This window comes from Megalobrama amblycephala, linkage group LG4 (assembly GCF_018812025.1).
Source record: "Megalobrama amblycephala isolate DHTTF-2021 linkage group LG4, ASM1881202v1, whole genome shotgun sequence".
Lineage (NCBI taxonomy): Eukaryota > Metazoa > Chordata > Actinopteri > Cypriniformes > Xenocyprididae > Megalobrama > Megalobrama amblycephala.
Window position 1 is genome coordinate 16,463,644 of NC_063047.1, and position 18,468 is coordinate 16,482,111.

The 18,468-nt window shown below is 36.8% G+C and overlaps 2 protein-coding genes across 2 annotated transcripts; both read left to right on the forward strand.

Annotated features, from left to right (window-relative positions):
• Nucleotides 1-907: 907 nt before the first annotated feature.
• arl9 (ADP-ribosylation factor-like 9) lies at nt 908-6,880 on the forward strand. Its single transcript, XM_048187946.1, has 4 exons — nt 908-1,505; nt 2,344-2,512; nt 3,675-3,850; nt 6,197-6,880. Exons 1-4 carry the CDS (start codon nt 1,305-1,307, stop codon nt 6,371-6,373), a joined length of 723 nt encoding a protein of 240 aa, XP_048043903.1. The 5' UTR covers nt 908-1,304; the 3' UTR covers nt 6,374-6,880.
• A 143-nt stretch (nt 6,881-7,023) lies between these two features.
• LOC125266858 (testicular haploid expressed gene protein-like) lies at nt 7,024-14,445 on the forward strand. Its single transcript, XM_048187948.1, has 8 exons — nt 7,024-7,171; nt 7,269-7,278; nt 7,364-7,420; nt 7,589-7,717; nt 9,232-9,351; nt 10,774-10,915; nt 11,704-11,838; nt 13,224-14,445. Exons 1-8 carry the CDS (start codon nt 7,162-7,164, stop codon nt 13,335-13,337), a joined length of 717 nt encoding a protein of 238 aa, XP_048043905.1. The 5' UTR covers nt 7,024-7,161; the 3' UTR covers nt 13,338-14,445.
• The last annotated feature ends 4,023 nt before the right edge of the window (nt 14,446-18,468 follow it).

Consider the following 18,468-nt stretch of genomic DNA (forward strand, 5'->3'; position numbering starts at 1 on the left):
GTGTTTTGAAATCGGCCATCACTAAATAAGTCGTTATTTTGTTTTTTTTTGGCTCACCAAAAATATTTGAATAGTTTAATATAATAGTCACTTTATAATATTAATATTGAACCACTGTACTCACATGAACTGATTTAAATATGTTTTTAGTACATTAATGGATCTTGAGAGAGGAAATGTCATTGCTGGCTATGCAGGCCTCACTGAGCCATCGGATTTCAACAAAAATATCTTAATTTGTGTTTGGTCTGACGGGTGTGGAACGACATGAGGGTGAGTAATTAATGACATTATTTTCCATTTTTGGGTGAACTAACCCTTTAAGGTGTGAGATTATTTTCAGGGAAACGCTTGAGTAAAGTAGTTCCGGCAGGTCTTGACCGCATTACAGTTCCATATCAGTTCGCCAGATGATTTCAGTTATTTAAAGGTCCTTAGAGACGACAACAGCAAAAGAACCAAAACCCACAATGACAATGACTAAGCAAATAAATATAGTAAACAACAGGGTAAAAACGACAAATTATTGTCATGGTTTTTGCCACAAAATACGCTTTATTATGTCGTGAAAGGTCATAGGCTACTCTCTTTCTCCGGTCGTCAATTATTCCTTACACATCCCACTAGTAAGTTTACATTTATGTCTGTGGAAGCCAACAAATAGATTGATTAAATAAATAATACTATATATTAAACATTTTCCATAGTGAAATCTGTCTATAACAGATTGAATGTCTCTGTGAGTGATATATTTCGCCAGCAGACGGCGCTGCTGCTGCGCATTAATTAATTCGCTGTATATTCGAGCGCCCTCTGCTGGAACGATCACGCATTACTTGGATCAAACAAATCACCGACTAGTGTGCACCTTTAAATTAAAAAGATTCCCTCTCGACGGCAGGTTAGTTCATCTCAGGAGATTATTCGAGCTGCGACTCCCCGCAGAGGCACTTAAGATCACAATCTCTCGCGGTTTCTTGTGATTACCTCACGAGACCTGCGCGTTTGTTGTTGATCTCCAGGAAACGCAAAAGCTCGGATTGCACCTCTTCCGTTTTTGCAAGGACGACGAATAAACTGTATTTAGCGCTCTTATTTGATTGTTTACTGTACCGCTAACTCTATTTCTCGCTCTCACTATTTCCACTTCCCGGAAATATCCACTTGTAGAGTCTCTAATCCACTTGTGGAGCCGCGCCGAGGCCTGTACGTGGCGCATCATGTCCGCGTGCATGTGAAAAAGTATCGCATTTGTTTACATTTTAACTTGATTTGATTTTGGAGGCTTTTTATTCAGCGTAAACATGCCAGGTGCGCGCGAGATCGGGATGGTGGGCGCCGCGCTCGCGCTGACGGGAGGAGTCGCGTGCGCTGTCTGCTATCTGATGCATAAAACACAAGAACCCAAGAAAAAAGTGAAGGACGAACTGAATGAGGGCAAAAATGAACACTTGCATAAAGCGACCAAGACCGAAACTGCACTAAAAACGCACATAATATCAGAGGTTTGTTGGTTTTGATCCAGTTTATCCTCTTGGACTTGTAGTGTTTTATTCGCACGCGAGGCCTCGATGTAAGAAATAAATGTCCAGGTTACAGTAGGTAACACGTCTTGAAAACTCTCAATAATAAGTATTATTGTAATATTTAATGCTTACAATATCATATATCCTCATAAATATTCAATTATCATTATATAATGCATAACAAATCCTTAAAGTAGATGCAAATAGTTAAAAACATCATGCAACTTTAATATTTTCTCATGTTAATATTCATTAATAAATATTATCAGAAAATGTAATGCTTAAAAAGACTCTTTCAGTGCATGCAAATAGTCCCATATAATTTTATTTACAAATCAAAAATATAATTTTAACTTCATATTTTTAGATATGTTAATAGTTATTGGTTAACATAATTTATAATGTTTAACAGATACTGAAAGTACATATTATTAATTATAATAATACATATATTTTAAGAAATGTCATCCAACATTGATTCATGTTTTAATAAAAGTAATAAAATAAAGAGCTACAGATCTTTCAAGGTTTATGTAATGCTTCTTCATGATAGTTATTATAATGAGATACTAAAGTGTTACCTTACCTGAAAGTTCATTAGAAACCTCGCTTAAAATAAATTTGCATGCATTGTTTGGATTTTAGTGCCCGGTGCATGATCCTGTATTAATGTAGTTTAGTTTTAGTGTAATCCGTCTCTTCCTGTGTGTCCGTGTGACCTTTGAGGCAGCTTTACTCTCCCATCATGCTGTGATTTCTGTAGTAAAGCAGCCAAGAATGGCGTTATAATGTGGTTTATTTGTTGTGTGTTGTGTAGCCCAGGACGGCAGGTACTCAGGTGCTGGTTTTGGGTCTGGACGGGGCAGGAAAGACGAGTTTACTGCACTGTTTCGCCACAGGCAGCCTGGAACAAGATGTGTGTCCCACTCAGGGCTTCAATGCCGTCTCCATCAACAGGGAAGAGCTTCAGATTGAGTTCTTAGAGAGTAAATACAGCTCATTCTCACACACACACACACACACACACACACACACACACACACACACACACACACACACACACATGTGATTCCTGTAGCTGAAACAGTTGCATGATGCTTGCCACATCAAAGTTATGGGTTTGAATCCCAGGGAATGCATGCACTGATCAAATATACAAAGTAGATGCTATTAAAAAAGGGTAATACCAGGGGCGATTCTGGGATTTTAATTATATATATATATAATATCAAATATATATATATATATATATATATATATATATATATATATATATATATATAATATCTAATCATTTTAAATAACCAGTTAATATCCATTAAGAATGTAGACAAACTTTATATTACTGTTTTTGTCTAGATTGGCAATATGTGGTTAAACACATGTAATGATTTTAACACTATTATTTCTTTAACTCTACATTTGTGCAGTAAAATTAACTTTAAAGAAGATCTACATGCCTCCTTTTCATTCATGGAGATAACATGGAAAATGTGCCATGCTTTATTGGAGGATTTCTGTCACCTGGTGGAAAACAAACACTTTTAACATGAAAATGACACAGAATTACCAATATAACCGGTAGACGGCTGCAGAGGAGCACTCATTTGCTCATATGCCATTTCCACTCCTTTTTATAGTTCTTTTTGTGTGTTTTGCTCTTATTTTTATTGTAAAATGAATATTTTAGCATTTTATTTTAGCATTTTATTGTACTGAAGTGTGAAGTATAGCAAAACTAGGAAAAGTCACAAAATCTCATGCCATTTAGATAAAATGAATTTCATAAAAAAAAAGCCTAGATTTTACAGTGGATGGGAAGCCATCTTGAATTGCTCCCGCATCATATTAAGTAAACTGAATTTATGACCAAGAACTACACAGATGCAGATATCATAAGAATCTATCAATAAATGCACACATGTTGTCCTCTGATACGGGGGGGAGCCGAAGCCGACCACCGGTTTCATGTGAGTTTTAAAGGGGACTGAGGCGATCATGAATTAGTGTACATATTATGGAGTTAATTGCACATTTTTAAGGGGCTAAAGCCCTCCGATAACAGGCCTAGTGATGCCTCTGGGTAATACTATTAGTACTTTTGTGTCACTTTAAGTGAAGTGTGTAATATTTTTGTCTGTCGTGCAGTTGGAGGCACAGAGAAGCTGCGTGATTACTGGCGGATGTATCTGGGTAAAGCGCGTGTGATGGTGTTCGTGGTGGACTCGTCTGACCCCGAGCGATTCCCTCTGGCTAAACGTCTCCTGCACCAGCTCCTGTCGGCTGACCCCTGCTTGCCTCTGGTGCTGCTCGCCAACAAACAGGTGAGGAGGTGTTGTGTACGCGCTCTGTAATCCTCTCTCGGCTCTGACAGGGTGCGTGTCAAGACCATCTGGCTGGTCAGACGTGAACTTAAAGGGATAGCTCACTCAAAAATGAACATTTGCTGTTAATTAATTCACCCTCAGGCCATCTAAGATATAGGAGTCTTTTTTCTTCAGTTAAACTGTAAAGAAGATTTTTAGCTGAAACCGTGGTCCTTGGTGATTCATATAATGCAATCAATGGCTACCGTCACTTTGAGAGTCAAAAAAAAATACATACAGGCAACGAGGTCTTAAGAAGCGAAACGATCAGTCTGTGCAAGAAACTGAACATTATTTACAGTATTATTACCTGTGATCCACTGAACACGTTCACAACAGTTTGGTGCTCAAGCTTCCTGTCCTTTTATACCTTTATGGTACTAAATTATATTTATGGAATAGATATGATGCATTTATTACCTGTTAACCACTTTTTGAGCATAGACCTGAAAATGAAATTTTCAACTTATACTACGTAAATCTTGAATGCTTTGAAGCACAGACTGAATTTCTCTCTTTTTAAAGAAGACACTTGGCAGAAAGTTAAAAAAGTGAAACTAAAAAGTTTTATTATGAAAAAGGCACAAAAATACTATTTTTAAATTCTATATGAAATATATGTTTTACTCGAAAACTTAGAGAAAATCAGAGCCATAAATCCAAATTTGAGGTTGATATTTTAAAAAATTAGCTTTCAGTAAGATTTTGTTTGGGCGCAGTACCAAATATTTCCACTAGATGAAACTCATCTCCCATTCATTTCCAATGAGCTCATTTTTGATTGCAAACAATACAAGTGTGACTATTTTTTTTAGGAACATTTAACCTTTTTGAATCATGTCCATGATTTTTTTTTTGTTCACATAGCAAGTGCCAAAACCTGTACCAAGTTTTGCACCATTCCAATGAAGTAAAAAAATTCTGCTGCATCCAAAGCAGCATTTATTTACACAGCAATTACAATTGCATAAATAATGTCCTGAGGTCAGTGTTTTAAAAAATGAGAAGGACTCTCATGCAGTTGACACTGTTCTCATGCTCTCATGCCACACATCCATTTTCTCACGCAGTGGAAAACATTGCATATCAAAGAGGACACAGACAGAGCAGGTTACTTTTGATTTGATTTGAAGTTGCAGCTTTCAAAGTCTGTAAGTTTTATTACAAAATTCAAACAATACATTATAATTAGTGAAAAAAGTGCTCTAGAGAGGAGCATTTTACAAAAAAAAAATGCACTATATTATATATTCATTACATTTCTACTCTTTTATCTTTAAAAGTTATTATAACATCTTTATAATTAAAACTGCCTTATGTAATTGTATACAAATTAGTTAATTTTAACCTTTAATGATGATGTATCAGCTGACAGGGTTCCTGTATAGTTTACAAAATTAGTTGAGAAAGATTTTTTTTTCCTTAAGAAAAATAACATGTCCTATCCAAATGAATCAATATTGAATTGATGTTGAAATCGAATAGCTTATGAATCAAATCAAATTGTGAAATTTATGTCACAACCCCCTTCCCCCAGGAGGAATAATTCTCACTGCAAGCTGAACTCATAATTTGGCAGCCCTGATGTTTCAAAAATTGAAACATGGAATGATTTGTTTTTTTAAAGAAATAATACTAAATCCACCATTAGGTGGCAGCAAGTCACTATCTTAATGAGTGAGACATTCAATCACAGATTTGTTAAAACAGCTGATTTATTCAGGAATGAAGCAAGTGACTGCCTTTAGGAACGGATCATTGAATCATTGATTCGTTCAAAGACACTGATTCATTCAGGGATAAAACAGAACTGTGTGTTGATTTGAGACACTTTGTTTGGAACTATTTTTGTTGGCAAAATAGAGGCGATACTGACAATTTTGTGTCTAAAATGTACACAAACAAACAATATTAACTCAATTGAACTGTAGTATAAAATCAGTATCACATTTTTCAGTCGTGCTGATATTCATGAAAAACGACACACTTTCTCGGGTCATACGGCTTAACTATATCATACCAGGTCATTTTTACCCCCATACATTGAATATTGGAGGCATTTTACATTTTTCTAGGCTTTATCACACAGTGAAAGAATGCACTTTTTTTTCCAAAGTGAATGACATATTCAATAATGTCACACATCAGTAGAAAACAACAATTATGATATTATCATAGACGATACACATCACACAGCCCTATTCCTGCTCTTCTTGGACTAATTCATCATCATGATTTTTAATATTGGAAACATAGTCCTGATTCTCAACATCTTCCACATGCTTCTCTCTCTCCGTACCGCAGGACGTTCCCGGAGCTCGTGGGATCACTGATCTTTACGAGGCGCTGGATTTGGGGAACTTGGGCGACGGCCACCGGCTCAGTGTGATTGGTACTCAGGTGCAGAAGGGAAAGTCTGTGACCAACGCCGGTGTGCAGGACGCCCGTGACCTCATCATAGAGATGATGTCAGACAATTGACCACCGACTGTTCGTCTTAAAATAGTTACTTTGTCACAATTATTCAGGGCTTTACATTCACCAAATGACTGTTTTTTTGTAGTAGAAGAGAGACTAGTTGAAATAATTATGTTTTAATGACACTAAAACATCACGATTGCTTAAAATGAGAGCGAAAATGGAGCATTTTGAAAAAGATGCCAAAGATAATAATGTTTTTCAGTGCATTGCTGCTGCTGTTGTGTTTGTGTATTATTATGGGATGTTTGAGTATGTTATGAACCTTCTAAAGCTCTTGAGTAAACTGATCCGGACACTTGTATGTGTGTGTTGTATTTGCTAGATGATCAGATGCTTTAATTGGTTTATAATGTAATTTACTGACTTGTCAGTAAGCTGCAAATGTCTGTATATTAATTTTGTAACTTGACCTTTCTGTCTTTAATTGGATTTTTAATGCCAGAAATCAAGTGAAGATTTGATATATTTTGTGATGGTCTTTTGATAACCATTAAATATTGATTGAAATATGTTTGTCATTTTTTGTAACAACAAAAATCCCCTAATGTTACTACGTAGCGTCGATGACATTACTTTTAGAATTTTTATGGCTGGAATCTTGATGTGACTTTTACTTGGTCTGTTAGTTCAGGTTGATTTCAGCTCTTCTTTGATGACAGAGCAGGACCATGTGACATCGGTTGCCATAATAACAGCTTCCTTGGCAACAACCGGTCTCTATTGTGACTATTCAGTAAGCTTTTAGTTTCCCAGGATTCCTTTGGGCGAGAGGTCTGTACCTGGACAGAATGGACTCGGGTAAAGTCTGCATTTAATGCAAAACCTAAATATGCTCTCATGTTCTTTTTACTGGAAAAAAAGTGCTAATATATGTATTTCTTTTAATTCCTGTAAGACTTGGATAGGTATGTATATCAGAAAAACCTTTAGTTTTTCATTCATTTCTTTTGTTTTATATTTTTAAAATGCTGATAACATGTTTGCTTGTAGGATTTCATTTCTAGCTCAGCCAAAAAAGTCCAAGACTGTTTGGGCCACAACACCTTGGTAAAACTTTTTTCTTTTTGATTAACTGTATACTTTAAATCATGACTACAAGTAAACACAAGGCTTATATCTTTCAGCACTAGCCAAATAGACACAAAACAGTTGTGTTTCATCCCTTGATCCAGCTGACGTCTGTCCGGTCTGTTGTGCTTGTGTTCTGGGCTTCAGGACGCTGACATGGGGAAACCAGGAATCAATCCGGCCGCTGTCCCGCTCGGCATTACGAGCCGTTCCAAGTCCCAGAATAAAGGCTCTGGCTCAACATAAGAGAGACTTCTCCCTCCAGATTCAGCTCAGGTACAGCGAGTGACACACCAACAAATGTCTTAAAACTGACATTTTACTTATAGTTCTCATAAATGTTTGAGGTCAGTAAAATATTTTGACTTTAATAAAAGATGAATACTTTTATTCAGCAAGGATGCATTAAATTGATCAAAAGTGACCATTTTTGATCAAATTCACCAAAGAATTCAGAACAATAAAATGTATCAGTTTCCACAAACATATGAATCCGCGCAACTGTTTTCAACAGCAAATGAGCAGAAAATCATCATATTAGAATGATTTCTGAAGGATCATGTGACACTGAAGACTGGAGTAATGATGCTGAAAATTCATCTTTGATCACAGGAATAAATTACAATTTACAATATATATTCACATAGAAAACAGCTAGTTTAAATTGCAATATTTCACTATTTTTACTGTATTTTTGATCAAATAAATGCAGCCTTGGTGAGACCTCTTTCTAAAATGTTTTAAAAAGCAAGCGTTTGATCAGTAGTGTGCATGAAGATGGTAGTGTGAGCTCAGGTTCAGCTGCTTCAGCTCTTACGGAAGGAACATTTACTGTAAGTTAATAATGAATGAGAATTTGAGGTCAGCGTTCAGAAACAAGCATGTGACGACTGCTAGAGTAAGCTAGTGTTCAGTGGAAATGGTGAAGAAAGCAATCCACGTTTCCTGTTGATCATTTTTGGATGCTTTAGTGTACTTTACACCTTTGCATCTGTCATTGTTTGATCGAGCGTGCTATTAGAAGTGACTATTTTCTAGCACTCCCAAACTGCATTCATAGACAAACACTGAAGTTCCTTTTTTACCCTGACAAATTCCATATTCATATTACGAGGGAAAACTGCATTAAAATGTCTCTCTCTCTCTGCCCAAGTGCCCAGCGCTCCGGTTAAAGACGCCCTGTGAGCCCGCTCCAGTCCTCTGAATGAGCAGGTTGTGTCTGAAGCCAGAGAGATTTTATGAGATAATGGATAAACTGAATTTAGTTCTCCGAGTCCAGCTGGCAAGAACGTTTCCAGTCCATTCTCCTCAAGAGAGCAGAAAAACTGCTCATATAAAAGACAACGCTGAGAAATATGGGTGTGATTAGCATAAACACTTTCCAAAACCTACACCCTTAGAGAAAAGAGTGGGGTTCTATATAGAACCCTGGAGTTCTATTCAGTTTTAAAGAACCTTTAATGCCAAAAAGGTTCTATATAAGGAGAAATATCTTAAATGATTGCATAATATGTTCATGGTTAACGGGTTATGTAAATGTTTGACTAGTTTACGGGCAGTTTATTTAATCAAAATAAATAATAGAATTTAAACAAAATTAATTGGAACCCCTAAAAGGTTCGATATGTGAAGCATCTGATGGAATTCTTCAAGGTTCCATATAGAACTTTTCTTCTAAGAGAGTTTCACTTGTTCCTAATAAGCATCCTGTAACACTCGTCCTATTGTCTTATTTGAAAAGGCGGATTTTCTCTCGGATGTCAGACATTCCCTCTGCAATCTTCCTGCAGGAAAGAGGAAGAGGACAGAAGGATGAAGATCTCCCGCCCTTCCTCTCATGCAGTGCAGTACGAGAACTTCGTCCGTCTAGCGACTCCCAAAAGCAGAGGCAGAAGCGCCCAGGAAGTGAAGTAAGAGAACCTGGAACTACACAGCACACATTCATGAAATCTTTCCAGAGTTAAAATTAGCTCCTGCTGAGGAGGAAGCCAATACAACATCTGTTTTCTTCAGTAGCACGTAGTGTGTGTGTCTGTCTCTGTGTATGTGTGTGTGTGTGTGAGAAGATGCTGTCAGACAATAGACGATTGTCCGGTCTGTAACCCCTGGCAAGGTCTGTGTACCACAGAGATCTTTTTTTTTTAAATGTTATATCACAGTCTCAGATCTGGGCCCAATTTCATCTCCAAGCTGTTTTAAAGACTCATATATATATTGTGTCAGTTGTCCAATAATTTTGTTTGTGAAGACTTCATGCTGTTTTTATTTTGAGAGAATTCAGTGGTGAATAATTCATCTGTCATGCTCATGTCTGGATTCAGTTTAAAGTTTTATTTTACAACCTGCGGATTTTTGTTACGTAACGAACACATGCGCTGCAAACCAGAAGAGAGTTGTGATTCTTATCAAACCAGCAGCAGATGATTTTTGCAGGGCTTAGACATGTTATATTAGAAAAGAAAGTGTGTGATGGAATTATTATTGTTAATTAAAACTAAAACTGTAAAAATTACATTTTCATTAATTGAAATAAAAAATAAGTGATAAATAAAAAAATGTATAAATATGTCAAAAAACCCAACAAATTTACTAAAATTAAAGCAAAAATATAAAACATAAAAAATATAAAAACAAAATGTATTTCAAAATGTTAGCAAAAAGTATAATAGTATATCAGTGATCATATAGTCTGGAAACCGATCAAAAGTTTGGGGTCCGTAAGATTTTTTAATGTTTATCAAAAAAAGTCTCTTCTGCTCTCCAAAGCTGAATTTATTTGATGAAAAATACAGTAAAAACTGTAAAATTGTGACATATTTTTACAATTTAAAATAAGTGTTTTCTATGTGAATATATAGTAAAATGTAATTTATTCCTGTGATCAAAGCTGAATTTTCAGCATCATTACTCCAGTCTTCAGTGTCACATGATCCTTCAGAAATTATTCTGATATGCTGATTTGATGCTCAAAATTGAAAACAGTTGTGCTGTTTAATATTTTTGTGGAAACTGTGATACATTTTAAACAGCATTTATTTGAAATAGAAATCTTTTGTAACATTATAAATGTTTTCTATATTGTCACTTTTGATTTAATGCATCCCTAGCTGAATAAAAGTGTATGTATGTATGTATGTGTATATATATATATATATATATATATATATATATATATATATATATATATATATATATATATATATATATATATATATATATATAATATTTTTTTTTTTTACTTTTCAAAATCATACTGACCCCAAACTTTTGAAAGGTAGTGTAAAGCAGCATCGGAGCTCTAACATTTTGCTCTGCTGTGTGTGTTTCTGTAGTTCTCCACACTCATCGCTGTGTGAGCATGACTGTCCCATCTGGCACGTGAGTCCCGGTGTGAGGAACGCGATGGTCTCACCACGAATCCTCCATCTGGCCAACCCTAAAACCAACCACCCAAACTTCACCAGCAACAGACAGGTCCGAACCTACAGCAACAACATCGCTTTTAATCTGGTTCTGGTGCTTAAAGGTCCCGTTCTTCGTGATCCCATGTTTCAAACTTTAGTTAGTGTGTAATGTTGTTGTTAGAGTATAAATAAAATCTGTAAAATTTTAAAGCTCAAAGTTCAATGCCAAGCGAGATATTTTATTTAACAGAAGTCGCCTACATCGAACGGCCAGTTTGGACTACATCCCTCTACTTCCTTCTTTAATGACGTCACTAAAACAGTTTTTTGACTAACGTCCGCCCACAGGAATACACAAGAGTTGCGTTTGTAGAGTGTGTTTGTCGCCATGTCGTCGAAACGCTGTTATTTTCATCCCGCAGTCCAATCACCGGGTCTGATTCGGCTCAAATTGATAGGGTAAAATTAAAGACATGTTTACAATAACACTGAGCGCATGCATCTCCACGTTATGGTAAGAGGCGTGACCTTTCCGGGCACGGTGCGCTCAGAGCTGTCGAATCACAACACAGGAACCGCTGGCACAATCAGAACTCGTTACGTATTTCTGAAGGAGGGACTTCATAGAACAAGGAAGTCATCAGCCCGTTTTTATGACAGTGGAAACAGCGGTATACAGATAAGTAAATTATGTGAAAAATACTGTGTTTTTTTACACGCGAAACATGAACACATGTTATATTGCACACTATAAACACAATCAAAGCTTCAAAAAAACACGAAAAACGGGACCTTTAATTCATTGTGATGATGAGTTTTGCTGTCAAGCTCCATTTACATTAGTGTGTTTGTGTCCAGAATGTCCAGACATTCATCTCATATGCAGCTCAAACAGCCAAGATGTCACCCAGACTCGAGCAGCTCTCACTGCCCAGACTACGAGAGGACAGACACTTCTATGACCCCAGACGACCAGAGAGTCCAATCCGACCTGTAAGAGACAAACAGTGTGCTGTATATGTATAAATGATCTAAATAATGTTCACGAAATACAGTAAGAATTGCCGTAAAGTATACAGATTGACCAACCTGAATCAAGTATTTCAGAGAGCCTTTATGGACCATTTACACGACACCGTTTTGAACTATAAATGGAAAACTTTTTATGCGTTTTGGCTGTTCATTTACACAAAACCGCCATTTTGAGGCCTGAAAATGCAAAAACATAAACATTTTCGTCTCCATGTAAACTACAAAAACGCGAATTTGCGTTTCATGTGTATGTGTATTACATGTACAGTCTATAGACACGTAATGTTTCTTTACAAAGTGACATCGCCATCTACTGGCCTGGCAGCAGAATACAGTGTTTTTAGTCATTTTCACAGATTTTGACAACATTGTCGTCTGTACGCGAAAAACACAAAGGAAAACTTTTCAGTTTTTAGTACATTGTTGTCATGTAAACGTACCCTTAGAATAAAGTGAATTTGTTAAAGCTACATTATATAACTTTTGGCCCTCTAGTGGTCGAAACATAAAACTACAAGTGATTTGTGGAGGAACATTGGTCATTACGCGAGTTGTGCTTTGGCTCCGCTGTTCTGCAGGGATGAATTTGATGTGTTTGAGGCGCGCCATTGTGCTCATGGTTACAGATGATCGCTTTATCAGTGTGAATGTCACTAACGTTATCAAAACTCTGCCAAGAACAAAAAAACGGATGTCTGAAAAATCATATTAGCAGGTAAGCAGCTTATATGCTGTTGTTGTTTGTTCAATTGTCAATATTATACATAACGATTGCTATCCATATCAGATAACTATACTTGGCAAGGGGATTTATAGGCAAATAAGGCAAAGTAGTAACTTTTTTAGAGATTGGAATTGTTACCAACATAAACATTGTTTTGTGAGTCAATGCATAGCAAATGTGATGCTATACAGAGACTATGTTGATTCATGTTTTATTACAGATACTGTCGCTTTCCCTTTTTGCTTGGTTCAGTTGTTGTGGCTTCAAGCTACTTCCATTGCATATAGAAGTAGCTTGATCTTTTCTCCTTTATTTACATATATGATGTAAACATGAATGATGAAAGTATGCAGTTTTCCGGGGAATCCGTCCCGATAACTCTAAAATATAAAGAATTAATATACTGTAGGCTTAGTCATGTAGGGTAAGCCAAAAACACAGGATGGAAGGTGGTTTTATGAAGTACTCACTCGTTATTTAAATTTTGTACATTTTGAAGAAGAAAAAAAATAGTAGGACTCAAAATAGATAAACTGTTGTTTTTCATGGTAGTACGACATGAAATATGTCTGGATATGTCCCAAAGGTGGATTGATTCGCCTGTCTTTGGTTTCTCTTACAGGTGTCTAGAGGAGCAAGAAAAGCCACGGCGAGTTCTCGGATCCGAGATTTATCCGCTCCTAAAGCCCTCTCTAAAGATTACATCCCACCCAGAGAACCAACATGGCAGCCCTGAGAAAACAGAGGAAAACTGTGGTTTCCAGCACATTCTTCATCTGAAGTTATTGTATTTTGACATTCTCTCACCATCTTCCTTTTTTCTATCAGGAGTTTGGTGACTGGTCTCTTGTTCTTTCTGTCGCTCTGGTTTTCTAATCAGGGTCTCAGATTTTGTCTCTGGACATTTTTTTGACTGAAATTAAAGTACTATATTATTCTTAGCCTGCTGCCAAACCTGTCTGACTTCTCAAACAGTGTTTTCCGGCTCTAGTATTTCCAGACCATCTCTTCTGCACTTTGAGAAAACTCTGTGAAAGAATGATAATCAGCATCTGGTTGGTAGATTGGTGTAAGTGTTGTTGCCTGGACTTTGTCTACACAGTTTACTGTAATATAAAATGTAATAATTTAATATAACAACAGTTATGTTTATATATACTCACATTACCGTTCAAAGGTTTGGGGTCAGTAAAAAATTTTAAGGAAATAAATACTTTTATTCAGCAAGGACCCATTTAATTGATTACATTTGTTTTATAATGTTACAAAAGATTCTATTTAAAGCGAATGCTTTTTGAAAAATAATGTATCAATTTCCACAGAAATATTAAGCAGCACAACTGTTAACAACTAATAAATGCTCAATTATAAAAAGAATTAAAGCTCAGTATTTAAATATTTTAATTTTATTATTATGCTCATTTGTGTTTGTGAGTTTGGACACTTTCCAGTTGATCACGTCACTGCAGAAGCCTGTTGGACCTCAAATCATTCCAGTTTTTGTTCTCTCATGTTTCTCATCTGATATTTCTCTATCTTTTCCTGCTGTTCTCTCAAAGTCTTTCCTATTCCCATGATCCTCCTCTAACTCTCTCTCTGACCCGTGGATGGCAGATTCCACTTGTGTCTGTCGAGTCGTCGTGGTAACACACAATATCACGGCTCTCCGTCAGCCATTCAGAATCAGTAAACAGATCTAGTTCCTCTCACTGTATTAACTCGTCAAACAGAACTGAGTCAGAACCTCATCAGAGGTGAGAGATTTGTGTGTAAATCACATTAGGGATCAAACGAGGAGGCATTTCATCGCATGAAATTCTGCTTAAAATAAAAATAAAAATAAATATTGTGGTTCTGTCTTTTTTTAAATCAACTTGATGTTTGCAACCTATATTACTGCTGTAAAAGATATTAAATGAGGAGAACAATATAGGGCAGGACAGATTTTATCCATGAGGAATTGACTGTAGAACTGCATTTTCACCTGTTGGTTTTGCAACCAGCACTTGTTGGACAAGAAGGTAAAATTGGTGCAAAACATGGTTGCAAAACAGAAGATAGAGCCAAAATAGAGGCCAAAACCAATAAAGTGTTGTGTTTGAAATCGCCCCCTATACCCTCATTCACTATTCCCTACAATACTCCACTAATATACAGGTGGTTGTCGTATAATTAGAATATCGTGAAAAAGTTCATTTTTCTATTGTAAATTATTTTAAAAGAATGAAACTTTCATTTATACTAGATTCCCTACATGTAAAGTAAAACATTTTAAAAGTTTTTTTTTTTAAATTTGTTGATTAGAGCGTACAGCTAATGAAAGTCCAAAATCCAGTATCTCAAAATATTAGAATATTTACATTTGAGTTTCATTAAGTGACCATCCCTACAGTATAAATTCCGGGTATCTCTTGTTCTTTGAAACCACACTAATGGGGAAGACTGCTGACTTGGCAATGGTCCAGGAGACAATCATTGACACCCTCCACAAAGAGAGTAAGTGACAGAAGGTCATTACTGAATGGGGTGGCTGTTTACAGAGTGATGTATCAAAGCATATTAAATGCAAAGTTGACTAGAAGGAAGAAATTTGGTAGGCAAAGGTGCACAAGCAACAGGGATGAGCACAAGCTTGAGAATACTGTCAAGTAAAGCCGATTCAAACACTTGGGAGAGCTTTACAATGAGTCGAATGAAGCCGGAGTCAGCGCATCAAGAGTCACCACACTCAGACATCTTCAGGAAAAGGACTACCAAGCCACTTCTGAAACAGAAACAACGTCAGAAGCATCTTACCTGGGCTAAGGAGAAAAAGAACTGGACAGTGAACAGTGATCGAAAGTCCTCTTTTCAGATAGTAAATTTTGCATTTCATGTTGAAATCATGGTCCCAGAGTCTGAAGGAAGACTGGAGAGGCACAGAATCCAAGCTGCTTGAAGTCTAGTGGGAAGTTTCTGAAGTTAGTAATGATTTGGGGGGCCGTGACGTCTGCTGGTGTTGGTCCATTGTGTTTTATCAAGTGCAAAGTCAATGCAGCCATCTTCCAGGAGATTTTGGAGCACTTTATGCTTCCATCTGCTGACAAGCTTTATGGAGATGCTGATTTCCTTTTCCAGCAGGACTTTAGCACCTGCCCACAGTGCAAAAACCACTTCCAAGTGGTTTGCTGACCATGATATTACTGTGTTTTATTGGCCAGCCAACAAGCCTGACCCCTGAATCTATGGGATATTTTCAAGAGAAAGATGAGAAACAGTCGATCCAACAATATACAGATGATCTGAAGGCTCAATAGTGCCTCAGCAGTGCCACAGGCTGATCACTTCCATGCCACACTTCACTGATGCTGTAATTTGTGCTAGGAGCAAGTCATTTGCTGTAATATGTGCTGCCGACCAAGTATTGAGTGCACAAATGAACATACTTTAAAGAACTTGAACTTTTCTGTTTTGAAAATCCATTTTTTGATTGATCTTAGGAAATATTCTAATATTTTGAGATACTGGATTTTGGACTTTCATGAGCTGTACGCTCTATCAATTTTTTTTAAAAAAAACTTTTGAAATGTTTTACTTTACATGTAGGGAATCTAGAATATATGAAAGTTTCATTTTTAAAAATAATTTACAATAAAAAAATGAACTTTTTCACGATATTTTAATTATATGACCAGCACCTGTAGTTCACTTGAAGGAGTGAATGAAAACGAGTGAGTGAATTCGGACACTGAGTGTGCCGGACAGGGGTGCGTTTCCTGAAAACATCATTAGTTAACTATGGTTGTAAGTCCCATTGAACTCTACTGGTAACGAAGGAACTTGCGACCATAGTTCGCTTTGGGAAACACACCACAGGCTATTGCTTTTGCATAGTTTGTACTTGTTGTTTAATAATCATTTGAAACTTAGCAAACTGGCAACTACAGTAGTAAAATGAAAATATTTATCTTGAACTCTGTCTTGGAAACTATGTATAAACCTTAATGAATTTAAGACACAGCCTAGAACAACAAAACCCACAGAAGATATGGGAGATCAAAGGATGAAACTATATATTGCCATACCACAGGGATGAAAAACAGACAAAGAAAGTCAAGAGAAATAATATCACCAAGGTTAACCAGTGATATGGTCATCTTAAAGGATTAGTTCACTTTCAAATGAAAATTAGCCCAAGCTTTACTCTCCCTCAAGCCAACCTAGATATATATGACTTTCTTCTTTCTGATGAACACAATCGGAGATATATTAATAAATATCCTGACGCATCTGAGCTTTATAATGGCAGTAAACAGGGTTCACGAGTATGAGCTGAAACTTACATCCAACCATCATAAACGTACTCCACACGGCTCCGTGGGGTTAATAAAGGCTTTCTGAAGTGAAGCGATGTGCTTGTGTAAAAAAAATATCCATATTTAACAAGTTATGAAGTAAAATATCTAGCTTCCGTCAGACCACCTTCTATATTCAATGTACAAAATAAGTGTAAAACTCTCAAAACGCTTACACTATGTCATACGCCTTCCCTATTCAACTTATGGAAAAAACAACTGACGTGACGCCAGTTTACACTTTCTTCGTAACTTGAATATGGACTGCGGTTCAGAAGGACTTTATTAACCCCACGGAGCCGTGTGGAGTATGTTTATGATGGGTGGATGTGGATGGAAGCACTTTCTTCAGCTCATACTCGTTGGTTCCGTTCACTGCCATTGTAAAGCTCGGATGCATCAGGATATTTATTAATATTTCTCCAATTGTGTTCATCAGAAAGAAGAGTCATATACACCTATGGCTTGAGGGAGAGTAAAGCATGAGGTAATTTTCATTTGAAAGTGAACTAATCCTTTAATGACACACGGATTACCACAAGAGCTTTTGAAGCTTCTCTACACCAGCACAGCTGAGATCAATGGAGAAGTGGTGAGTGTTCTGATTTGTGCAGCAGTGGGCGGAGACTAGTGCAATCAACCAATGACAGAGTGGCCAAGAATCACTACATTACTCTCTCTCTCTCTCTCTCTCTCTCTCTCTCTCTCTCTCTCTCTTTCCCCCCAGTTTCACAGACAAGGTTTATGGCCTAGTCCACATGTACACTGGTATTTTTATAAACAGAGATTTTCCTCTGTTTAAAAAAAAACTCATCCACACAAGCAAGGTTTAAAAATTAATCTCACATAAAAAATGCAAAAACATGCTATGAAGCACTGTCAAGAGCATGCCAAACCAACAGGTGGTGATATAACCCTAACTGTAAAACCATGTTAGCCAATCAAAGAACTGATAGCAGAGTTATTAGCAGCAATATTTTGGGTTCGTCCACCATTGCACAGACTCGGCGCACAATCTAACGTCAAAGGAGATAACATATCTTAAAATATGTCAGTGTCATTGTTTTGTCTCAAGATGCACACCACTAATGTTTTTTTCTAAGGCACATTTATAAAAGCTATTTAAATGTCCTAATTAACTAAAGCCTACAGTAATCCTGGCTTAATCTAAGCCCTGTCTATGAAACCAGGCCATAATGTTGCTTTTAAATGCATTCTGATGATGATTGACAGCTTATATTTTGTATCAGTCCCTAACCGTATTATTTTAATATCTTCCAGGATGTCGCTGTGGCTGTATACTCTAAAAGACTAGTGCTGCAGTGTGTTTGTGTTCAGGGCAGCATCTGTGCTGCAGTCAAATAAACATGTTTGTTTTTCCATAGAGGGTGTGGGACGGTTTTTCACACCCCACTGCTCAACACACACACACACACACTCTCTCTCTTACTCACACACACTCACACACTCTCTCTCTCTCTCTCACACACACCACTGCAGTCAGCTGCACTCTGCCAACCATTCGAAAGCGGC